We start from the raw sequence: 20995 nt of genomic DNA, 5'->3' as shown, positions 1-20995 counted from the left end.
GTAATGAGGATTAAACAATAGGGTGTGGAGGCACTAAATACTCAGAAGTAAGAAGACCAGGAGTTGAACTAGAGCCAGCCCAGGCTACGAAGTGAGCTTGAGGCTAGCTGAGGCTACAAAAGACTCAAAGACAGGGGTGACAGAATCTAATGTTAGAATTAGACGCAGAAGACATGTCACTAGCTACATGACCTTGGACGAATCGCCTGGGCTGGCTATGCCCAAGTTTCCTTTAGAACGAAATGCGAACTAAAACCAACTTTCCCTACACACCAGCATCTGCAACGAAAGCTTCCTAAATATTGTCATTCCTCAATCTTCAAAGTGTAGTTGTAGCTGAGCATAGGTGCACAGGCCTGCAATCCCAGCACTTAAATGAGGAGGCAGAGGTTAAAGACATCTGGGGAGCTATGTGCAGACTTCTAGGCTACAGAAGAAAACCCTGTCTCAAAACAAACCAAACCAAAAAGGCAGTAGTGATGGTGGTGGTGGTGGCTATGGCTGTGGAATGAGTAATCTTTAATGTCACCCTCCTGGCTCCATTAAGTCACCTCCTCCTTTGTGACTAATGGTTATTTTTGCAACACAACTGGCCTGGCCGGGATCCTTCTGAAATGTTTTAGCAAAGTCTACTGTTCTTCCTGCTCCTCATTTCCAGTGAGAACAAAGGTGTGCAGTACATCAGATGTAACTGAAAAGCCAGACCGTCGAAGGCCACTTCTGTTTCACACTGTAATGTGAGGAGGTTTCCGGGACGGGGGTCTTCCAGCTTCCACAAAGTAAACAAGGAAGAATAATCTCTGACAAAAACTGGAAACCTCACTGTGCAGTGGAGATGGCCCCACTTTGAGGCCCTGAGACCCAAGATGGCTAGGCAAGCTGATTTCACACTTTGGCCTGTCTCCTCCTGGATCTGGGGTTCTGCAGTTTGCTTGTCCTGGAACAAACCTCCAGAGTAACTAAGACAGCAAACTCCTTTACAAACGAGGATGTAAACCATCTTTGCCCAAGCAGAGCACTAGCTGGGCACAGGGTTGGTAGCTAGAGACAGAGTGGGCTGGAGCCTGTCAAAAAGGGAGAAGCCCCTCCTCTGTGCTGCCGCTACAGCCATCTCCAGGAAACTCACAGCTCAACTCCTGGAAAAGACTGTTCCAGCTGGAGCTCTGAGAGGCCTCCCATACAACCCAGGTCATGAGAGCCCGCCCTAAGATGACAAGCTCCAGAACCATCCCGGGGGTGTGGCTTGGCATCCTGTGCCTGCAAATGTTTTAGTTTGTTTGATGAAGAGGCTGGCAGTTAATAGAAACAACTGTTAAGTCACCTTAACAAGCCACAAGAAGGCCTTCCCACTGGAAACAGAGACTGACGCCCAACTAACCTCTGTGCTCAAGTCCTGACCTTGCTCCATGACTGATGCCCAACTAACCTCTGTGCTCAAGTCCTGACCTTGCTCCATGATAGTCACACACATTATTTAACCTCTCGGAACTCTGGTTTCTTCCTATACAAAACAAAGAGAATAATTGTAGCTATTTCCAAGCTGTTTGGGAAAGAATAAACCATAGTGCCCAGAGAGTGTGCAATACGCTGTGTTAAAACAGCGCCTGGCCCTCTCAAAAGCTTAGTGTGCTTTGCATGAGGAGACCCACTTCCAGAAGAAACAGAGAGAGCCTGCCTGAGGAACACATCACTTCTCTGCTCCTCCTGAAGCTCCAAGGCGGACTGCTGTTTATTTGTTTTATGAAACTCATCGGGTGGGGAAAAGAAAGTGTTCTGATGTCTCAGTCCACAGGAGGCCTGAGGCATAGAAAGACTGAAGCCACAGAAAGCCTGCTGCGGAGCTCTCCTGGGCTGTGGCCCTGACACACTGTAGATTGTCCTCACCTTTTAAAGTCAGGGCAAAAAACGACCCGCCCGAACTCTAACCTCATCAGCCTTCCTATGGCTGCTCTTCTTGAGACCCTTTGAAGCTTTGGGGAGATCACATGGGTGACTCGACTCTAAATCTCGAGCCACTGGCAAAAGATGAGTTGCTAAGCCTGGAAAGGGGCCAGGTGGTTCCGAGCAGCTGGCTAACAGCAACAGCCGAGGGGTGTGACGGTTCTGACAGATTTAGTTAATGTGGAATGCCCCTTCACAGAGAGCTAAGGCGATGGGCTCCGAGGGCTGACATTTACAGAAGTCCTAGCAGGGTTTTGTAACAGGGACTCTACATTTTCTGCATTCTCCCCTGGAGCAGGGCTTACTTGCCAAGGCTGGATTCTCAGCAGGCAATGAGATAGGAGATCTGACACAAGTTGAAGAATATACATGTTAGCTCAGCACTGTTCTGTGACTGTAAACTCTCACTTGCTAAGGTCAAGGAGAGATATTATATTATATTATATTATATTATATTATATTATATAAAGAGAGGGAGAGGGAGAGACAGAGAAAGAGGGAGGGAGTGGGGAGAGAGAAAGAATTCGAAACTAGGAACTTCCCAACACAATCAAAACTCAGAGAAGCTAAAAAGGCAGCCAGATACAACATCAAAGCCTGGACGGTGGCCTGAACCTTCTGAAGGGAATTTTGCACAGTTTGACTCTCAGTTTAGACTCCAGCACTGTGCACGACTTCTCAGCCACCGTCTGGCATTCTCTCAGAAACCTCAGCTCGCTTTCCTTCTTTGGCTCTGGGTGCTCACAGCATGAGGTTGTTTTGTTTTCTCCATGTAGGAGACATAATCGGTACCTGATATTTTGTTCACTGCAGTTTCTGTTCAGAGATCAGAGACCTTGGTTATAAGATCTGAATATCTTTCCGTAATTTGCTCCCCATCCCCTTTGGCCTTTTGAGAAAGTCTTGTAGAAGCCTGAAGCCGGCATCAAACTTACTTATGTAGCCAAGGAGGACCCTTAAAATCCTGGACTTTCTGCCTCCGCCTCCCACGTGCTGGGATGATGTGTGTGCACCGCCATGCGGTGCCTTTCTGTGGTTCCTGCTCTTAGTTTGATGTTCCAGTTCAGAGGCCTTGCTACGTGTGGAGGCATTCATGCTCAGCATATGTGTCCCGTATACCTGTGCAATTGTTTCTGCTGCTTTTTGAAAACCTTACCTGGTAACTTGATCCGTAAGTCAGTGACTTAGCAGTGACATCATCTCACTAGATGGGTTTTCTCAGTGGTTTAAATAAGAAGTAGCCATTCTTGCCCTCACAAATAAAAGCCCCGTGACTTCATGCTGTTTTTCTGAGCCAGCTGTTACTACTTCCTGAATACAACTTACTGAACATATTACTTTTTTATATTATTTTTTAATTAGGTATTTTCTTCATTTACATTTCAAATGCTATCCTAAAAATCCCCCATACCCTCCCCTCCCCCCCCCCCGCACTCCCCTACCCACCCACTCCCACTTCTTGGCCCTGGTGTTCCCCTGTACTGAGGCATATAAAGTTTGCAATACCAAGGGGCCTCCCTTCCCAATGATGGCCAACTAGGCCATCTTCTGCTACATATGCAGCTAGAGACATGAGCTCTGGGGGTACTGGTTAGTTCATATTGTTGTTCCACCTATAGGGTTGCAGACCCCTTCAGCTCCTTGGGTGCTTTCTCTAGCTCCTCCATTGGGGGCCCTGTGATCCATCCAATAGCTGACTGTAAGCCTCTGCTTCTGTGTTTGCAACATATTACTTTTTAATGATTGAGACAGAAAATTATCAAACCATGTGCATATTTGCATGCACTCTATTGTATTATTCTATGAAATGCTAGACTACGCATAAGATTGTTCCTAGAGACTTTGTCCTCCGAGTGAAGTTGCTGACCGTGTCTCTCTCTTCAGATGAACTGGAGAGACTGGAACAGGAGAGATTGGCTCTGGAGGCCGCAATCAAAGACAACGAGTGTGAGGAGGGCAAGGGGGGCATCCGGGGCTTGTTTAAGAAGGCCGGCAAGCTGAACATTACCAAGCCAGCCCCAAAGAAAGGTGAGCACTTTTAAATCTTAAGAGCATGACTTCAAGGTGGGCACAAAGCTGATCATCACGAAGGGGCAGAGGAAGCATCTAAGACCCTGAGTATGGGCAGGCACCAAGTCATCTCTTCCAGGAAAGTGGCATCATGAAGCACTGTATGCCTCCTTACTATTAAAAATATATATTAAAAAAAAAAGTTAGCTAGTGCTTAGACAGACTGGCTGCCTCAGAATGTCTGCTGAGATGGAAAAATAGAAAATTTAGAACCAGCAATGCCCATCAATGTATCTTCCTTACAAATATATAACCCTTACCTTGCAGATGTGTCAGAGGCATATAGTTAGCTAGTATACAAGGCAAAGGAAATGCAGCTAGAAACACCCCTGTCACTAACCATAATGAGAGACTTGGTGCTCCGCTTACACGGATTACTGCCTGCAGTTTTAGTTTAGTGGTAAGCTTATCTCTGCATGTCTGGAAGACATCCCGAGGACAGAGGATCAAAAATGAGAGAATTTGTTTAAGTTGTAGAAACAGGAGACTTGTTTAGCCATTTACTTTTGAAAATCACCTTCTTTCTCAATGGAGAGTAAGTTTGATTTTAATCAGGTCCACAGTGACCTCTGCTGGTCAAAAATCAGATTGCACATAGAACACCAGAGACCGGTACACACTGGTTCACTATCAGGGGCAGGACCCAAACTGAAGCACTGCTGGCTCTGGGTCTAGGGTGACAGCAGCATTAGAAGACCACTTTCTGACCTGTGAATAGTCCAATTCTGTTGGCTTATGCTGGTGCATGTAGCCCAAGGTTGAAATTTCACCTTGGTAACATAAGGGTGACAGGAAATACAAACACAATTTGTATCCCACACATTGTGCAAAGCCTTATTTTTTGCACCAAGTTTTAAAAAAATCATTTGTTTTTAAATGTATGTGTTTGTGCTTGTGTGTGTATAAGTATCAGAAGAGGACACTAGATGACCTGGAGCTGGCGTGTCAGGGGTTTATAAGCTATCTGACATGGGTGCATGGCTCCTGGGCACTGAACATCTGTCCTTCAGAGGAGCAGCACTCAAACACTGAGCCATCTCCCCAGCTCCTTCTCACGCACTTTAAAACATCATCTCCCTCCCTAAACAGTGGCACAGACCTTTAATCCCGGCACTCGGGAGGCAAAGGCAGAAAGATCTCTGTGAGTTCAAGGCCAGCCTAGTCTACATAGTGAATTCCAGTATATCTAGAGCTATGTAGAGAAACTCTGTCTCAATACACACACACACACACACACACACACACTCCCATGAGAATATGTTTGAATCTGAAGTTGGAGCTGATGTAAAATTAGTAATAAGGGCCTTTGAGGTGGCTCCGCAGGTTAGAGTGCCTGCCACCAGGCCTGATCACCTGTGTTTGATCCCTAGAACCCACACGGTGGAAGGAGAAAGTAATTCCCCCCAAATTGTCCTCTGACTTCCATATGCATGCCATGGCACATATGTGCCCGCACATGCACATGTGCAAAATAAATAAATGCTTAAAATTTGTGATTAGAATAAGGCTTTTAAAATTATTTCTTTTCCCATTGTTGTCTTATTTGTAATATTAGTCTCTAGTAAATGACACAGTCTGGAAAAGCAATGGAAAGTTCCAAATCAAAGCTCAGTCCTCTGCTCTTCCGATTGAGAGGGAGCACGGGCGTCATTCATCCTCCTCTCATTCTGATTGAGAGGGAGCACCAGCGCTGATTGAGAGGGAGCATCAGCGCCATTCTTTAAGCAAGGCTTGTTCGAGCCTCCATTACAGCACTTGTTTTGGTTAGGAGGTACTTTTTCTGAATGTCAAACTGGTGTTCAGAAAAACAAAGTCATAATGCTGTGTGCTTTAATGCCTAGGAGTTCAAACGCTGCTCTACAGGGGGCCTACACCCCCCCGGTGGGGGGGGGGGCTTGAGGTGGTGACAACTCTTTTGAGCTATAGATCAAGCCCAAACCTGCAGGCTCTCCTAATGGTTCCTCCAGGAGCTTTGATTTGCATGGAAAGAAGGGCAGAGTTTGGTCCATTCTACAAATAAATGTACTTTCTGTCTCAGAGGTCTTAAGGATATAAAAACAATCTGAGATACTTGCCTCAGAACCGACAGGCTTAGAACGTGGCAACAGAGGAGAACAGAGCAAAACATCCTCAGAACCTGCTAGATCAGAGGGAGCTCTGAAGAGGCTGTCTCAGAAGACGCTTTCGGCGCTGCACTAAGCAACAGTGCCAGCTCTGCCTCTTTACATCAGAGCCAGGAAATAACAATTCTCAAAGGCAAGGACACTAGAAATAATATGGACGGCATGCCAAAGGATACCCAGTGATGAGGATTAGGAAATAGGCCTGGTTCACCTGATACTCCTTCTTTGTATCCATGTCAGAGTCAAAAACTTTTAAACATGGTGCTGGAGAGATCTAAAAGCACTGCTGTTTGTCCAGAGGACACAATTCCTAGCACCCACATGGCAGCACACACTTGTCAACTCCAGTTCCAGAAAGTGTAACATCCTGGGCTGAACTCCAAGGATACACATAAAAGTAAATTGGGATGGGAAAGATGGCTCAGCAGTTCTGTTCTTCCAGAGGAAGAGGACCCAGGTTCAAGCCCAAGTACCCACATCAGGTGGCTTAAAACCTGTAATTCCATCTCTATGAAGATTCAATACGTCTGACCTAAAACACACACACACACACACGTGTGGAAAAAATAAAAATAATCTTTAAACAAATTAATAAATATTTTAGAAAAATATTAATCACTTCTAAGTATTATATATGCAACCTCCATGTCTCCTGGACTTTTTTTTTTATCATTTACAAAAATTCATACAACTTAACCTTAATTAAATTTAATTTAAAATTTCAGAAGGTTGGGTAGCTATTTAGCATTGTCACAAACCATACTCATAACTGGAGCATAACTGGGCTAAAACAGGGCACATGCCTTTGTAGCTCTTGTAATTCACTTCTTCTGAAAAGAGTCTTTTTATTAACATACAGAATTAGGGTTCATGATAGTGTTTTTCAGGCAAGGTTTGATTTTGTTGTTCCTTCCCCCCCCCCTTTGTCCCCCTTCCCCCTTTGTCCCAACCCCCCCACCCCACCCCCGTGGCCTCCTTCTACATCCATGTCACATGTGATGCTGTTCTCCCCTCCCAGCCACACTCACAGACACTGCTTATGCTTTCATGGTCTTCTGAACAAAACCGAAATAGAATAAAAACCCCCATAAAGGAGGAAAGATTTACTTTGGCTCAAGATGAGCCACCATGACTTGCTTCATCTCTGGCAGCAGAAGCCCGAGGCAGACGCTGTTCAAGTCGGGCAGACCACAAAGCACACAGGCCCTATGAATCAGAGCCAAGCTGTAATGGAAGGACCACCTCCACTGAACTACTTCCTCCAGCTGTGCTGAGCCTCTTAAAGGCTCCTCAACCTCCCCAAACAGCACCATCATCCCGGGGTGGGGGGAGACTCAAAATGTAAGCTTTTCCTCTTTGGGGGATCTTTGACGTTTAAGCCACCACATGCCTAAGTTATACCATTGTGAGAATAAGGAGCTAAAACTAGCTCGCTGTTTCTGTCCTCAAAAGTCAAATAGATGCTCCACTGTGTCCTCCATTTCAGACGGCAACATCAGCAGCATCCAGTCGATGCACGTCGGGGAGTTCAATCAGAAACTGGTGGAAGCCAGCGCTCAGTTTAAAAAGAAGCAGGGAAAAGGCACGATTGATGTTTGGTGGTTATTTGATGATGGAGGTAAGCCATCCAAAGTGTTCACTGAGAAGCAGAACTCCTGCCTTGTTATTTTAACAAAGTTCATGTATATGAGAAGGGTGTCAGCTCGAGAACCCCGTTTCTGAGTTCCCAAAGACCACAAGTCATTTAACAGCTATGATAATGGGAATGGATAAAAATAACACTCTCGTCTTTTCCTCTCAATTTCTCTCATCTTCTCTGTGGTAATTCATTCTTTATTCCAGGGTTAACATTGCTTATCCCATATATCTTGACTCTCAGAAAAAAATGGAAAGATTGTAAGTTAAGAATCTATGTTGGAGGAAAGATCAACCGCATTGAAGAGGAAAAAATTTCGTGAGTAACTTGTGACTGACCTTTCTGGGTCCTCCGAGGACAGGCTGCTCCGTTGCTTTAAATGTCTTTGGAAGAACTAGGTATGGCACATACCATAATTACCAGCACTGGAGAGACAGGCAAATCTTTCTGAGTTTGAGCCCAGCCTGGTCTACTACATACGGAGTTCAAGGTCAACTTAGTTCACATGTTGAGTTCCCAGCAAGCCAGGACTATATAGTGAGACTGTGTGTCTCGGAAGGAAGGAAGAAAGGAAGGAAGGAAGGAAGGAAGGAAGGAAGGAAGGAAGGAAGGAAGGAAGGAAGGGAGGGAGGGAGGAAGGGAGGGAGGGAGGGAGAAGTAGAGGGAGGGAGGGAGAAGTAGAGGGAGGGAGGGGGAAGTAGAGGGAGGGAGGGGGAAGGAGAGGAGAGGGGAGGGAGGGAGGGAGGGAGGGAGGGAGGGAGGGAGGGAGGGAGGGAGGGAGGGAGGGAGACAAACAGAGACAGAGACTTTTAAAATAAAATTGCATCATATCTTTGTAGATTTCTCATTAGTGCAGTCACTGGGAGCTGAAGCATTCATGTGAGAAGAACAAATGTCCAAGAGCATGGCTTACTCACACTGTCATGGGAAACCTGGGGAGACGCCAGCAGCTCTTGGTCTTTCTTGCAGGCTTAAGTCCTGAGATCTGTGACTCCTAGAATCCCACAATAAAGATTCCATCAGTTTTCATAGTGTCTTCTCCCTCTGAGGAGAATGTAATTATGGTATATCTGTATGTGCATTTACATTTTATAGCAAGAATATAATTATATTTATATATTTACTTTCAATGGAAAAATTACAATGCTCATGCAATAATATTGTACATATTGATTCCTCTTATGAAGTGGATAGATAGATAAGTGGATAGATAGATAGATAGATAGATAGATAGATAGATAGATAGATAGATCTAAAGAGAGACAAACAAAATAACAAACCAAACTGAAAATCATTCCAATGACAAGTCTGGGAGTCTTTGTACAACCTTTACAAGATTTCTGTAACTTTAAGTTAAAAGTACCAATTTCCAGGTGGCAGCGGGTGGAACAACATATAGCCACATACTATTAGTCTGTTGAAAACGTTATAAAAGCTTCCTCAACAAGAATGCCAAGTTCTGATGGCAAAGAGAGTCTCCCGTTCTCCCTCAGGAAGATGAATGCAGAGTCCCCTTTGCCCTCTCAGTTCTCTGCACTCCTGGGATCTCTCTATTTTTATCTCTTGGATTTTATTTTTATGACAAGGTGTCTGTGAGTATGTCACGCTGGCCTGGAATTCACTGTACAACCCAATGTGGCTTAACTCACAGTTCTCCTACTTCAGTGCACTGAGTTAGCAGGTGTGACCCACCTCAGCTGACCGCTGGGCTTGCTTTCTGCCTCCAGTGGAATACACTTAACATCTCTATCAAGTAGGTTAGTTAATGCAAATCAAAACTGAAAAGCCTCTGTCTGAAAGCTACACTGATTGCTTTTGATACCTTAACTCAAACACAAAGGCACTTTTGATAGAAAGTAATTACATAGGCACTATTGATGTAGGTTTTTTTCCTCTCTCTCTTTACAGAATGGCTTCTCTTCTCAGCAAATTTAGGATAAAATTTGCAGACATCCATATAATTGGAGACATCAACATTAAGCCAAACAAAGAGAGGTATGAATTGTTTAGCAAGCTCTGCTGACCCCTGCTTCTCTTTCTCGTGTTGCTTAACAAAGGGTGAAAATGTAATGCATTTACTGTAATGACTTCTTGATAGATGTTAAAGAAATGCTTTCATTATGTGCAGAACCACCCAGTCCATTTTAACAGAGAGAAGAGGGTTCTGGTGAGAAACTTGAGGAGAGGGTCCCCATCCCAGGGTGATTTTTGGTTCCAGGTACTAAGTGACTCAATGCTTAGGGCCTGTGAACTTTTAATGGAGGCTCTAAAACTATCTGAGACCTAGAATGGTGATTTATAAACCCCACTCCCAGAAAATACAAAGCTGAAAGTTGAAATAATCATTTAAATGTCTCCAAAGCATGGCAGCATTTAACCCTATCAACTGTCCAGTTTCTCAATCCTATTACCATCTTAGTCATTTACAAAATGCCATAAGCCAGGAAGCTTGGCCAACCAATACTTGTATCTCAGATCTGTAGGCCAAGCAATCCAAACTCAAGTAGCTTTGGGATATGTATCTGTGAGCATTCTCTTTCTAGTTGAAGCTGGTCACATCTATGTCCAATGAAGAAAGAGTTCTGGTATCTCTTTCTCTTCTACTAGGGCACTAATTCCTTCATGGGACGTCCATCCTTATGACTCTATCTAAAGATAAGTGCTCCCTAAAATCCCCACTTCCAGACTTTACAACATTGGTGGTTTAGGTTTCACCATGTGAACTTTGGCCAACTGCAAACCTTGCAGCTCATAACAATGGTATCTGAAAATCGTTGGTGTCACAGGTTAAGTGTTGTCAGGATATCTCAAAGTTGCAAGGATATTGCCTGGAGTCATGGTCAATTATAAATTAAATGAATTGGGACTGGAAAGATGGCTCAGCGGTTAAAAGCAATGACTGCTCTTCCAAAGATCCTGAGTTCAATTCCCAACAGCCACATGGTGAGTCACAACCATCAGTGGTGGGTTCTGATGCCCTCTTCTGGTGTGTCTGAAGACAGCAACAGTATATATATATATATATATATATATATATATATATATATATATATATTAAAAATAAGTTAAATGAACTGCTTAGACTTATAATTTAGCAGCTACAGAAAGGTTTCTGTTGTTAAGAATAAGTTATATTTACTCTATCTTATGGATACAACTTAATACATTTGACTTAGAATAGACTAAGAACTATTAGCCCACAAAGAGAACCACACAGTGGAACATGAAGGCTTCTAAGTGCCTGGTGTCCTACAGTCCTATTGGACCTTCTTTGTTTCTGCTTCCTCTGGAAATTCTTAACAAGCTCTCATTCTACAAACCCCAAGTCTTCTCACCTCTTCCCTTCTTGTAATATAATGTTTCTTTTATGAACCTGATAAATATCTAAAAATATTAAGACTTACAGGGCATTTTATTGACCAGATAAACTTGAACTTTGTATTGTTTTGGGTGTCTTTGAGCCCCCTAAGGCTACAGGTCAGGTATAATGCTTCACAAAGCACCTTCACTAGTAAGAAAGTTGAAACGGATACAGGTAACCAGAGATGCTTCATAACATTTCCTGTATCCTACACACCTCAAATGCCCGGCGCTCTTATGCTTCTGCACTCACAAGTGTGGAAGTAAAACAACTTACTCATAATTCCCTCTGCTAAGTGGGAAAACTGTTCTTATCAGAACTGGATTGCCGTGTGATCTCTTTTCACTTGAAGAGTTGTAGGTCATTGGGTCAATGCCTCATGGCGTTTTCAGTCATGGGACCCAACAGGCTCATTGTGTGACTCCAGTTGGTAGAGAGAATCCTTCATAACAAAACAATCTGAACAAGTTTTAGCATGAAGCCCTCAGTGAGTGGGTTTAGAGATCATTGTACATCCTGGTAGAGAAACTTTTCTAATATCTGGGGGGCGGGGGTAGCCTCCGCTTCTCTTTAAGCCCTTGTTCTATACTGAGCACAAGTTAGTCACCCAAATTAGTCTTGTAGGAGTGGAGTTGTCTTCATTACTTATCTTCCTAAATGAGTCGTTATCTCCCTTGTCCTTTACCCCTCAACCTGGTTTTCTCTCCTCAGAGAATCCTGTTTCCTTCCTGGTTTGCCATCCTAGCCTCCGTTCAGGTGCTGCAGCCTCCGCCCTGTGTCCTTATACTTTCTGTTCTGTCACTGAGCCTGTGATATGGTACCTTTATGAACTGGCCTCTCCATTCTGGGAGTACCTACTTGTCACCATACAGACACACGTTGTTTTACTATGACGACCCTTGCCCCATGATGTCTTCTTCTCAGGGCATTTTCATTTTTGTCCTGTGTCTAAATTTTGTTCCATACACCATTGGTGTCCCTCACACAATGCTATCCTCCTCCTCAAAGAGAATTACTTCCCTTTTGTAAGAAACCAGTAAATTAGGTTTCAGAGTTTTACAGATTTTCTCCCTGCTGTATCAAAGTTGCAAAGTAAACTAACATACAATAATGGAGGTGCCTATTGTATAATGTCCTGAGAAAAGAGGCCATCTGCCAGAAAGAGGGTGCAGAAGATAAGTCGTCATCTCTCACCTGTCTACTACCCTTCGGCCATTGCTTTGTAAAATGCCATGGACCCTCCTGGCAACTCACTCCCCAGGCTTTGAAAGTGACCCTAGTTTAGAACAGAAAGTAGTTATTTGGTCCATGGCACCCATGGCCTCTGGCAGCAAGTTGGACAGTGCAATAAAACAGAGAAAGCTCTTCTGGATGGATGCAGTGCCAGGCCACCAATCTAAGACATCAAGAGAATACTGACCCAGTGGCTGGAGAGGTGGCTTGACAGTTAAAAACATTCGCTGCTTTTACAGAGGATCTAAGTTCAAGTCCCAGCACCTATGTGATAGCTCACAGCCATCTGTATGGGATTGATTCCCTCTTTTGGTATTCTTGGAGACAGAGCACTCATATGCATAAAATAGGTGAATAAACAAATGTTAGAGAGGTGGGTGAGGAAGAATACTGTCCCAATTTCAGCTCCCATCATGGTCTTCATGGCTGAGCAGTCACCATTGTCACCATTGTCACCATTGACAACTATCCCCAGGTCACTATTTTTGTCTTGTTCACCTGGTGTTATACAAAGTCAGTGATTTGCTTGTGGAGGCTAGTGTTAAATTATCTTTCAATCACCTTTGGTAAATCTTTCAATAGCTGTGAAATGTCGCCACCTCAGAGGCATTTGACAGAACAAAAGCCAACTAAATGAGAAAATAATTGAGCATGAGAAATGTTGGATATATAGTGGTTCGATTCCATTTTTTATTGTATAAACTGAATTAAAAGTCATGGGCCAAAGACAACAATCTTTATACGGAAATCAAGAAGAAACTGAAGGCAATTAACTAGATAATTTAGCTTAAAGATACTAGATGTTAGAGTAATCCAAAAAAAGAAGAAAAAAAAAAAAAGAAACACTATTAAAGATTACTGTGAAGAAAGAAATCTTATGAAAGCCAAGGAGAAAAATGTAAATTCATATCCTATTTGTGAAATGCAAATATATCATTTTCTTCCTTCCCTTTCCTCTCTCAGGAGGAAAGCTTTATACAGTTAAAATAATGCTAAACCTTGGTATGAAGAAAATTATATAGAATGCAGGACAGTTATTAGTTAATTTTAAAATGATGAATCAAACTTCATTTATATTTAACAGCAGATATTACAGATAAGTCTGAGAGTCAGCTAAAAGGTACTTTTTAAAAAAAACAAATCACACGGGGCCTAGAGAGATGGGTCAGCATTAAGACCACTGGCTGTTCTTCCAGAAGACCAGGGTTCCATTCTTAGGACCTACATAGTGGTCCTAAGAACCATCTATAACTCTGGTTCCAGTGAACTGTTCTGGTGTCCCTGGGCATCGGGCATTTTTGGTGTATGGACATGAATGCAAGCAAAACTCCCAATACATATAAAATAAAAATAAATAAATCTCTTTTTTTCTTCAAATTTAAAAAAGGAAAGAAAAATCAGGTAAAAGAAAATGGAATCAATGGCTGCTTTAGGATCAGCTGGCTGGGACAGCAAAGGGCCAGCTAGGGACAAGCAATCAGAGGAGGAGTGGGCAAAGACAACCTCCTTGAAATGCGGTGTCCTTAGCCATGTGTCAAATGCAAGTGAAAGAAAACCTCATAGTGATTTAGATGACAGAAATGATTGTCACACACAATCAAGTACAAGTGTAGGCTGGCTTTCAATTAAACAACCCAGAAAATAAACTTTATAACAAAGGACTGGTTCTTTTTTCATTTTTCCTGCTCTATCTTCTTGAATAAAGCTGCCAATCAAAGTTTATTTAGCTTATCAAAGCGAGATGACTGACAATAGCAACTAGGACTTGTTCCCATCTATTCAGTAGGAGAGAAAGTCTCCTACTAAACGAAAAAGTCTCTTTCTAGTCATGGAAGTCGGGGCTTGTACTCCACGGAGGATACATTGTCTCCCTATACCACAGGGCCATAATAGGCACCATAATCTTGGGTGTATATTGGTTCAAAACTGAGTTTTGCTCAGCCCTTGTAGAAATGTGTCAGTATTAGTTGATGCTGTGGGTGGAACAGTTCTCACCAGAGATACTGTGGAAACAACTACAGATTTCCACTCCACCTCTGTTTCTTGGGAAATCATTTTTATGCTGTATTTTTGAGCCAGGTTCTAGATGAGATGCAAAAAAAAAAAAAAATCTAACTCTACAAAAGTAAGATCAGGTAGAGTTTAAACAGTGCTTTCCATATTAAAACCAAATTCTGGAGCTGGTCAGCATGGTGCTGCCTCACTTTCCCAAGGCACTCACCCACCCCATCCACCGCTCTCAGAAGACTACCAGTGGCCATTGTCACTCCCTTCTCTAGGCCAGGTTAGCTATGCCAAGGACAAAAGTTGGAGCAATTATCCAGCATCTGAGGTCGGACCCTGCATCTTACTGACTGTCTTCACAGCTCTCTAAAGGCTGACACAGTTGGAAGTCACAGCAAATGAAAGTATTGTTGAAAGAATAATAGGGTTACTTCAGTTCTCTTGCTCATCCATCGTCTCCCCTACTTTCTGTGAGTCAGCACAATAGAAATCTATGGCACTCAGTATCTCTTCAGTCCTTAACAGAGGCTTTACTGGCAGAGACAATTTTACTCCTTTGTAATCTCTGCACTTTTATCTGCAAATCCTAAATCAGGCCAGCTGATGGGATAATTAAATTCATCACTTCGTATTTTAATGTCTTAACCCCAAAGCGTATGGATTCTAATTATCATTCATCCCAAAGTTACTAAATTGTAAGTAAGCTAAATTATATAAAACCAAAGAAAATTATTCATAGTCGAGACCTTCTCCAGCAGAGCTCTGAAGACAACTCCTTTCATAAATTATAAGCTTTACTTTGCGCTGTGGTTTGAAGAATAAATCTTAAGAGATTATCATGTAAGACAAGAATGAGATTCTCCTTGCAATTTTTAAATGTTCCATAGCTCTCACACACAGCTTCTCGCTTTCTCCTCAATGATTTATTTTTAGATGCCCTAAGATGGCCTCAGATTTTTAGGCATTAAATGTTATTGATTTTTGTCCTCTCGCGTAACACAAACATGAATAATAGTCATTTGAAAATCTCAGACAGCAACATCAAACATCAGGACAAGGACACCATTATTTTTGGCAGACATTTTTGCACAAGAAGTGTTAAGCCTGTGGGAGCCCAGGCTATTTTCCTCTCTGCCCAAAGCCTTCTTAACAGTGGGCATTGTTAGTTGACTGCCAGTGAGGAGGGTCCCCAGCTCTCAATGAAAAGAGGTCATCTCTCATCTACAGAAACTGATAGTCTCCCATTGATCAGCATAACAAGCAAATGGAAACTCAGGTGTGGACTTAAGTGGGTACAGCATAAGTGTGTCTTTATCCACATTATGCAGAAAACATATCTGTGCATTAATAATACTGATGATCCTCACAAATGAACAAGGCCTCAAACACACCACCGCTTGCTTTCACTATGGAGGGAGTGCTGTGCCCATGGTTTCCCTCATTGCAAGTTCCCCCCGCAAAGATGACTCCTAAAAGATTTGCATACTATTCAGCTCTGATTCCATGCATCTGTGAAATAATGAGTCCATTTCCCACTGTGAGGCCTCCTTTACAATTCCAATTTCAGCTGGAAAGTCTTTGAAGAGATGATTGAACCTTATCGGCTTCATGAAAGCCACAAAGATTTGACCACTGCTGAGAAATTAAAAAGAGAAAGTCCATGGAAAATTACAGATGCAGAACTGGAAGCAGTCAAGGAAAAGGTAAGGACTTGTCTTCCTAAGTTTTCACTTTACTGTCTAATTAGATCAAAGGGGTTGATTTCAAAAAATGAGACATCTGGTCAACCTGTCTTCCTGAGCACCCTGCATTTTTAGGTACTTTTCAATCATATGACTGCATATAATCATTTAGAAAATCTTTTCATTTTTCTTCCTAGAAAATAACCTATTTTTAACTTAACAAAACAAGTTATTGGTTCATATTGTGATGTCTCCTTGGAAATTTATTTTTTTTAATTTTTTTAATTTTTTAAAGATTTATTTATTATTATACATAAGTACACTGTAGCTCTCTTTAGGTGCACCAGAAGAGGGTGTCAGATCTCATTACAGATGGTTGTGAGCCACCATGTGGTTTCTGGGATTTGAACTCAGGACCTCTGGAAGAGTAGTCAGTGCTCTTAACCACTGAGCCATCGCTCCAGCCCCCGGAAATTTATTTTTAATAATCTAAAATAAGTCATTAATCATGTGATGTGATAAAGGTAAGTTTAACACAATTTAAACAATAGCAGAGACCTTCAACCTGTTAAACATAGCTGTGAAAATTTAACAAAAACATCTATAGAAATTTATGATGTATTGTTTAGAATAAAGAATACAGATGTTGTACCTGGTGCTAGCAAGATAGCTCATCAGATGTCCTGAGTTTAGTCCCCAGGTCTTACTGTTCAGGCAGAAAATATATTCATAAAAAGTTGTCCTCTGATATCTACAAACAGTGCAATACACATACAGGAATAATAAAGTAATATTTTGTGTGTGTGTGTGTGTGTGTAAGTTGAATCTGGCACACACCATAAGATGGATGAAAAACGATGAGCTTTCCTAGACAGCCTGTAATGCCAGCGCTCTGGAGGCCGAGGCAAGAGGATCACAACCCGTAGGCCAGCCTGAGGCAGACAGAGAACAACCAGGAGTTTCTCTCTGGCCTGAACTTAAATTCAGCTGGTGGGTAGTACTGATAATGAAAACAAAACAAAACAGAACAAAACAAAACACCAAACAGGGATGCTGATCTAAGTACAAAACTCAGCATCTCAATTGGATGTTAAAGGACAAGGGTCAAAGGAGCTTCAAAACTACAAACACAGAAAAACTGTATTAGGATCTAAGCTGGGAAACTTAGAGGAAGAAAATATTAACTCTTCCAGTATTAGGAAAACAACCCTAGGATAGAACAATAAGTATAATTGTTCTAAGAGAGAATTAAGCAACGCAGACACCTGAGGCTGGTTCTGAGCCCGTGAGATGCAAAAGTAAGTAGTATTCTCATCACTGCAAAATAATTTCCCAATGAGTTTACTGGTGGCTTATTACACAAAACTAGTCCCATAGGACTATTGTCAGGGAGCTGAAAGAAAACAGAAGAGAACAAAACCTATCATCTTAGGCTATCAAAGCAATAGCAAGATTCAATTGGCTTTCTTCAAATGAAAGTCTGTTCCCAAACTCTCTGTTCTCGTCTTTTTGTTTGTTTCTTTGTTTGCTTTGGTCATCTGTCTTGTTTGCTTTTCACCCCCAGAAACTAATTAGCCACCATATTACAGTGACAATCCAGACTCACTTTACATTTCTAAAATTTCCCATGAAGCCTTGCAACATTAAATCGTCATTTTTAAAAGCATGCCCTATTATTTTTTGAAATGGCTTTTAAAAATGATATCTTCTGGGGCTGGAGAGATGGCTCAGTGGTTAAGAGCATTCCCTGCTCTTCCAGAGGTCCTGAGTTCAATTCCCAGCAACCACATGGTGGCTCACAACCATCTGTAATAAGATCTGATGCCCTTTTCTGGTGTGTCTGAAGACAGTGACCGTGTACTCACATACATGAATAAATAAATCTTAAAGAGAAAAAAAAATGATATCTTCTGCTTATCTATGACTTGAGGTGAGAAGATAAATTCTCATTCAGAATTCTGGTAGACCTGCACTCAACTCAGTCTAAATACTGTCCACAGAGTTACCGCCAAGTTCGACTGAACGAGCTCTTACAGGAACACTCCAGAGCCGCCAACCTCATCGTGTTGTAAGTGTCGCTGGGCAGTTATGATTGGTAGGAAGAAAGGATAGGGTGAGTGGGCTAATCAGACTAAAGACCCATGACTCTTCCAGTGCGAAGTTTTGGGTTTTTTGTTTGTTTGTTTTTTGTTTTTTTAAGATAGGTTGGCCAGTGTAGGAGTGAAGGAAGATAAATGTCTCCCTAAGACAGGATGACAGAATCCTGGGGACTTCAGCAGAACTTGCTTGAATTTTCTAGCAGTCCAACAACACTCATGGGGCTGGGAACATGTGTCCATGTTGGACTGACACTACCCTTATCAGCCCACATGGTCCAGGCTCCAGGAGCCTGACCTCTGAAATTCCCTCCCAATAGCCCAAGTGGGCCATGGGGCTCGCAAGCATCTTCCCTGTGGGTGCTCCCTGAGCTGTGTATGTCCGTGGCTAACTCCCAGGGCTCTGTACAGTGTGGGAACAGGTCAACAAAGAAAAAAGGCCACGAGTTTTTCTATTTTCATTCCTTATCGCATGACCCTACAATGTTAGGAAAATACCTACTGAAAATATTACTCATGAAATGAAGTTTGGTGCTAAAAATGGGGAAATGTCCAACTATTTCATGTGTTCCTCATGAACTGACCCAAATGTCAAGAAGTATGTGTCTTAAAGTATGTTGTGGCCTGAAGAACTGCCACATCTAATGTCCTCTTCAAAAAACCAGGAAATATTGCAGGCAAAAGTAACTGCCTCCATACGATGGATGGAGATTTTTGATTAGATTCTTTATTTAATGAAAAATCAGAAGTTACAATTCTATTTTGTCTGTATAATGATTAAGCCACTTTTCTCACTTATAGATGTTTGCATTATCTGAAAAATGCATCAATTTAATTTCTGTAGTCAAAGTAACGGCTGTGCTTTCCTCTGGGGGCGGGGGGTCGTGATAAACCGTTCGTTACTAATTCAGAAGAGCAGATAATGTCCCTGCTGGCTGTAACTTTCTCTTTGGTTTTAATTTTTCTTCCCTGTTGTCAGGAGCCTTCCAGTGGCAAGAAAAGGATCTATTTCGGATTTGTTGTACATGGCGTGGTTAGAACTCCTAACCAAGAACCTCCCTCCTGTGTTACTGGTTAGAGGGAATCACAAAAATGTCCTAACATTTTACTCTTAAAGCCGGAAGGATGAGAAATGTTGTGCCGTGGTGTCTGAATAATTCTGAAACACATCTGGTTCTTTGTGTTTTAAAACCTCTTCTATGAATATACAAACCTCTGGAGACTAACCTAACCGATTCTACATAAGTTTTGTCTTTTAAAAAAAAGTTATTATTAATGGGAGTTTTTTTTCCCACTAGCTTAAAAAACATCAAAAGCCATGAGACTCCTAGAAAAACACTTTTCGCTTGTTGCTGGTAAATAAGAAATTAATAAAAGCTGGCTGACATGCTTACAGGATATGCTAATCTAGCTGTGAGCTCCAGGCAAACTTTATCTCGTTTCTGTAGAGTCTGACGCATGGCCCTGGTGCAGGCCACAGGCCCACAGCGGGCTCTCCTTAAGTTCTTATTGACAGGCTAGTATGGTGAAGGCAGGTGGCTATCATAGGAAAAGACCTGCTGGGTCAGTGGCCTGATTCTGCTTGGCCTCCTGAGAAGTTTGTGAAGATTTAAAAATCAATATCTGGAAACTCTAAGAAGGACTGGAGTCTACAAAGTGTTCAAAGCAGTTACCTAAATAAGGTTTATTTAGTGCAGCAGATAATAAGCTTACCCTCTGATCACATGTAGCTTACATTTGCTGCTAGCTGGAGGTATATTAGGTAGGTGAGCAAGAGACCCATGTTCCACTTAAATGGAGTCTTAACATACAAATATCTATTGTCTTCCTGGCTAAATATTTTGGAATTTCTACCTTAGTACTACTTTATTTTTTTTTTCCTCTCTAAGTGGTTTGCATAGATGAAATAAAAATCGATGATCTCATAGAAAATTAATCTCACAGGTTTCCAATCCACTATTAAAAATGTATCCAGATCCTACATTTATTTACTTTCTAAATATATAGGTATTTAACCCGTGCTTTACAGAATAACAAAGATATAAATGGAGACACATGTAAAATTTTAAAATACAGGTGTTGATTTTTCTCCTTGTTAGTGTGTGTAGAATATTTAATCACAGAAAAATGCTTAGATGATAAATGGCTTGTTTTGGGTTTTTGTCTTTTCTTGGCATATGTTGACTGGTTGGTGGATGTTCATGGGGGCAAATTGACCTGAAATAAAATCACTACATTTTGTTTGCTTTGGCAAAGTAGTGTATTTTCCTTTTCTGCGCTGTGAAATGGTTCGCTGATGTAAGCAGGAATATTGCATCCGGTGGTCCCGCACTGTTGAATGATGGGGTTCAGGATGAGTGTTTCTAACCTTAGCTTCACTCAGAGGTGGGCAGAACAGAAGCAAGGAGCAAGGCCTGAGCAGCAGGCTTCCCTAGTCCACCTCCCTGGACTTACCTCAGCCTCTTGGCCCTGAGGCTCTGAAACCTGACTATTGACCTAGTGAAGCAGACCCAGATTCCTCTGAATACTAGAGTGTGTCTCTAGGAAAGGCATGACGTGTATCAGTGAGCAACACATCCCCTTGCTGTCGACCTGTTGGGATTGGGAGGAGTCTGGAATTGGAGGAAGGAAATAGTGAGCAGAGATATGGGGGCTAAGGACTGGCTTGCCCAGCAATCTGGAGCTGGAATGTTCCTTCATCGTAGCCCCAAGAAGGGAGAAGAGTGCCTGGACCTTGTACTCCTGCATGATTAGGGTGGCTCCCTGACTGTGGGCTGCCCTGGAGGGTGTGTGGACTTGTTCTCTGAAGGGAACTGAGGTCTGTCTCCCAGCTCACAGACAGCTTCACT

General features: G+C 42.3%; 1 protein-coding gene across 5 annotated transcripts in view; it reads left to right on the top strand.

Annotated features, from left to right (window-relative positions):
- Positions 1-20413, top strand: part of Slc12a1 (solute carrier family 12 member 1) — a 77655-nt gene extending 57242 nt beyond the window's left edge. For 3 of the 5 annotated variants that reach the window (XM_021183416.3, XM_021183397.3, XM_029470805.2), the window contains exons 21-27: positions 3826-3969; positions 7621-7752; positions 7977-8088; positions 9679-9765; positions 15936-16071; positions 18051-18118; positions 19126-20412. In XM_021183416.3, the coding sequence (XP_021039075.1) occupies positions 3826-3969; positions 7621-7752; positions 7977-8088; positions 9679-9765; positions 15936-16071; positions 18051-18118; positions 19126-19261 (815 nt within the window). In that variant the 3' untranslated portion in view covers positions 19262-20412. Of the gene's footprint in view, positions 1-3825; positions 3970-7620; positions 7753-7976; positions 8089-9678; positions 9766-15935; positions 16072-18050; positions 18119-19125 lie in introns of all 5 variants that reach the window. The other 2 variants (XM_029470782.2, XM_029470783.2) reach the window with 1 other exon arrangement.
- Positions 20414-20995: the final 582 nt, after the last annotated feature.

The sequence above is a fragment of the Mus caroli genome, unplaced genomic scaffold (assembly GCF_978045245.1).
Source record: "Mus caroli unplaced genomic scaffold, Mus_caroli_1 scaffold_2, whole genome shotgun sequence".
NCBI classification, from domain to species: Eukaryota; Metazoa; Chordata; class Mammalia; order Rodentia; family Muridae; genus Mus; species Mus caroli.
The sequence above is the reverse complement of the archived record's forward strand: the minus strand, read 5'-3'. Positions and strand labels throughout refer to the sequence as shown.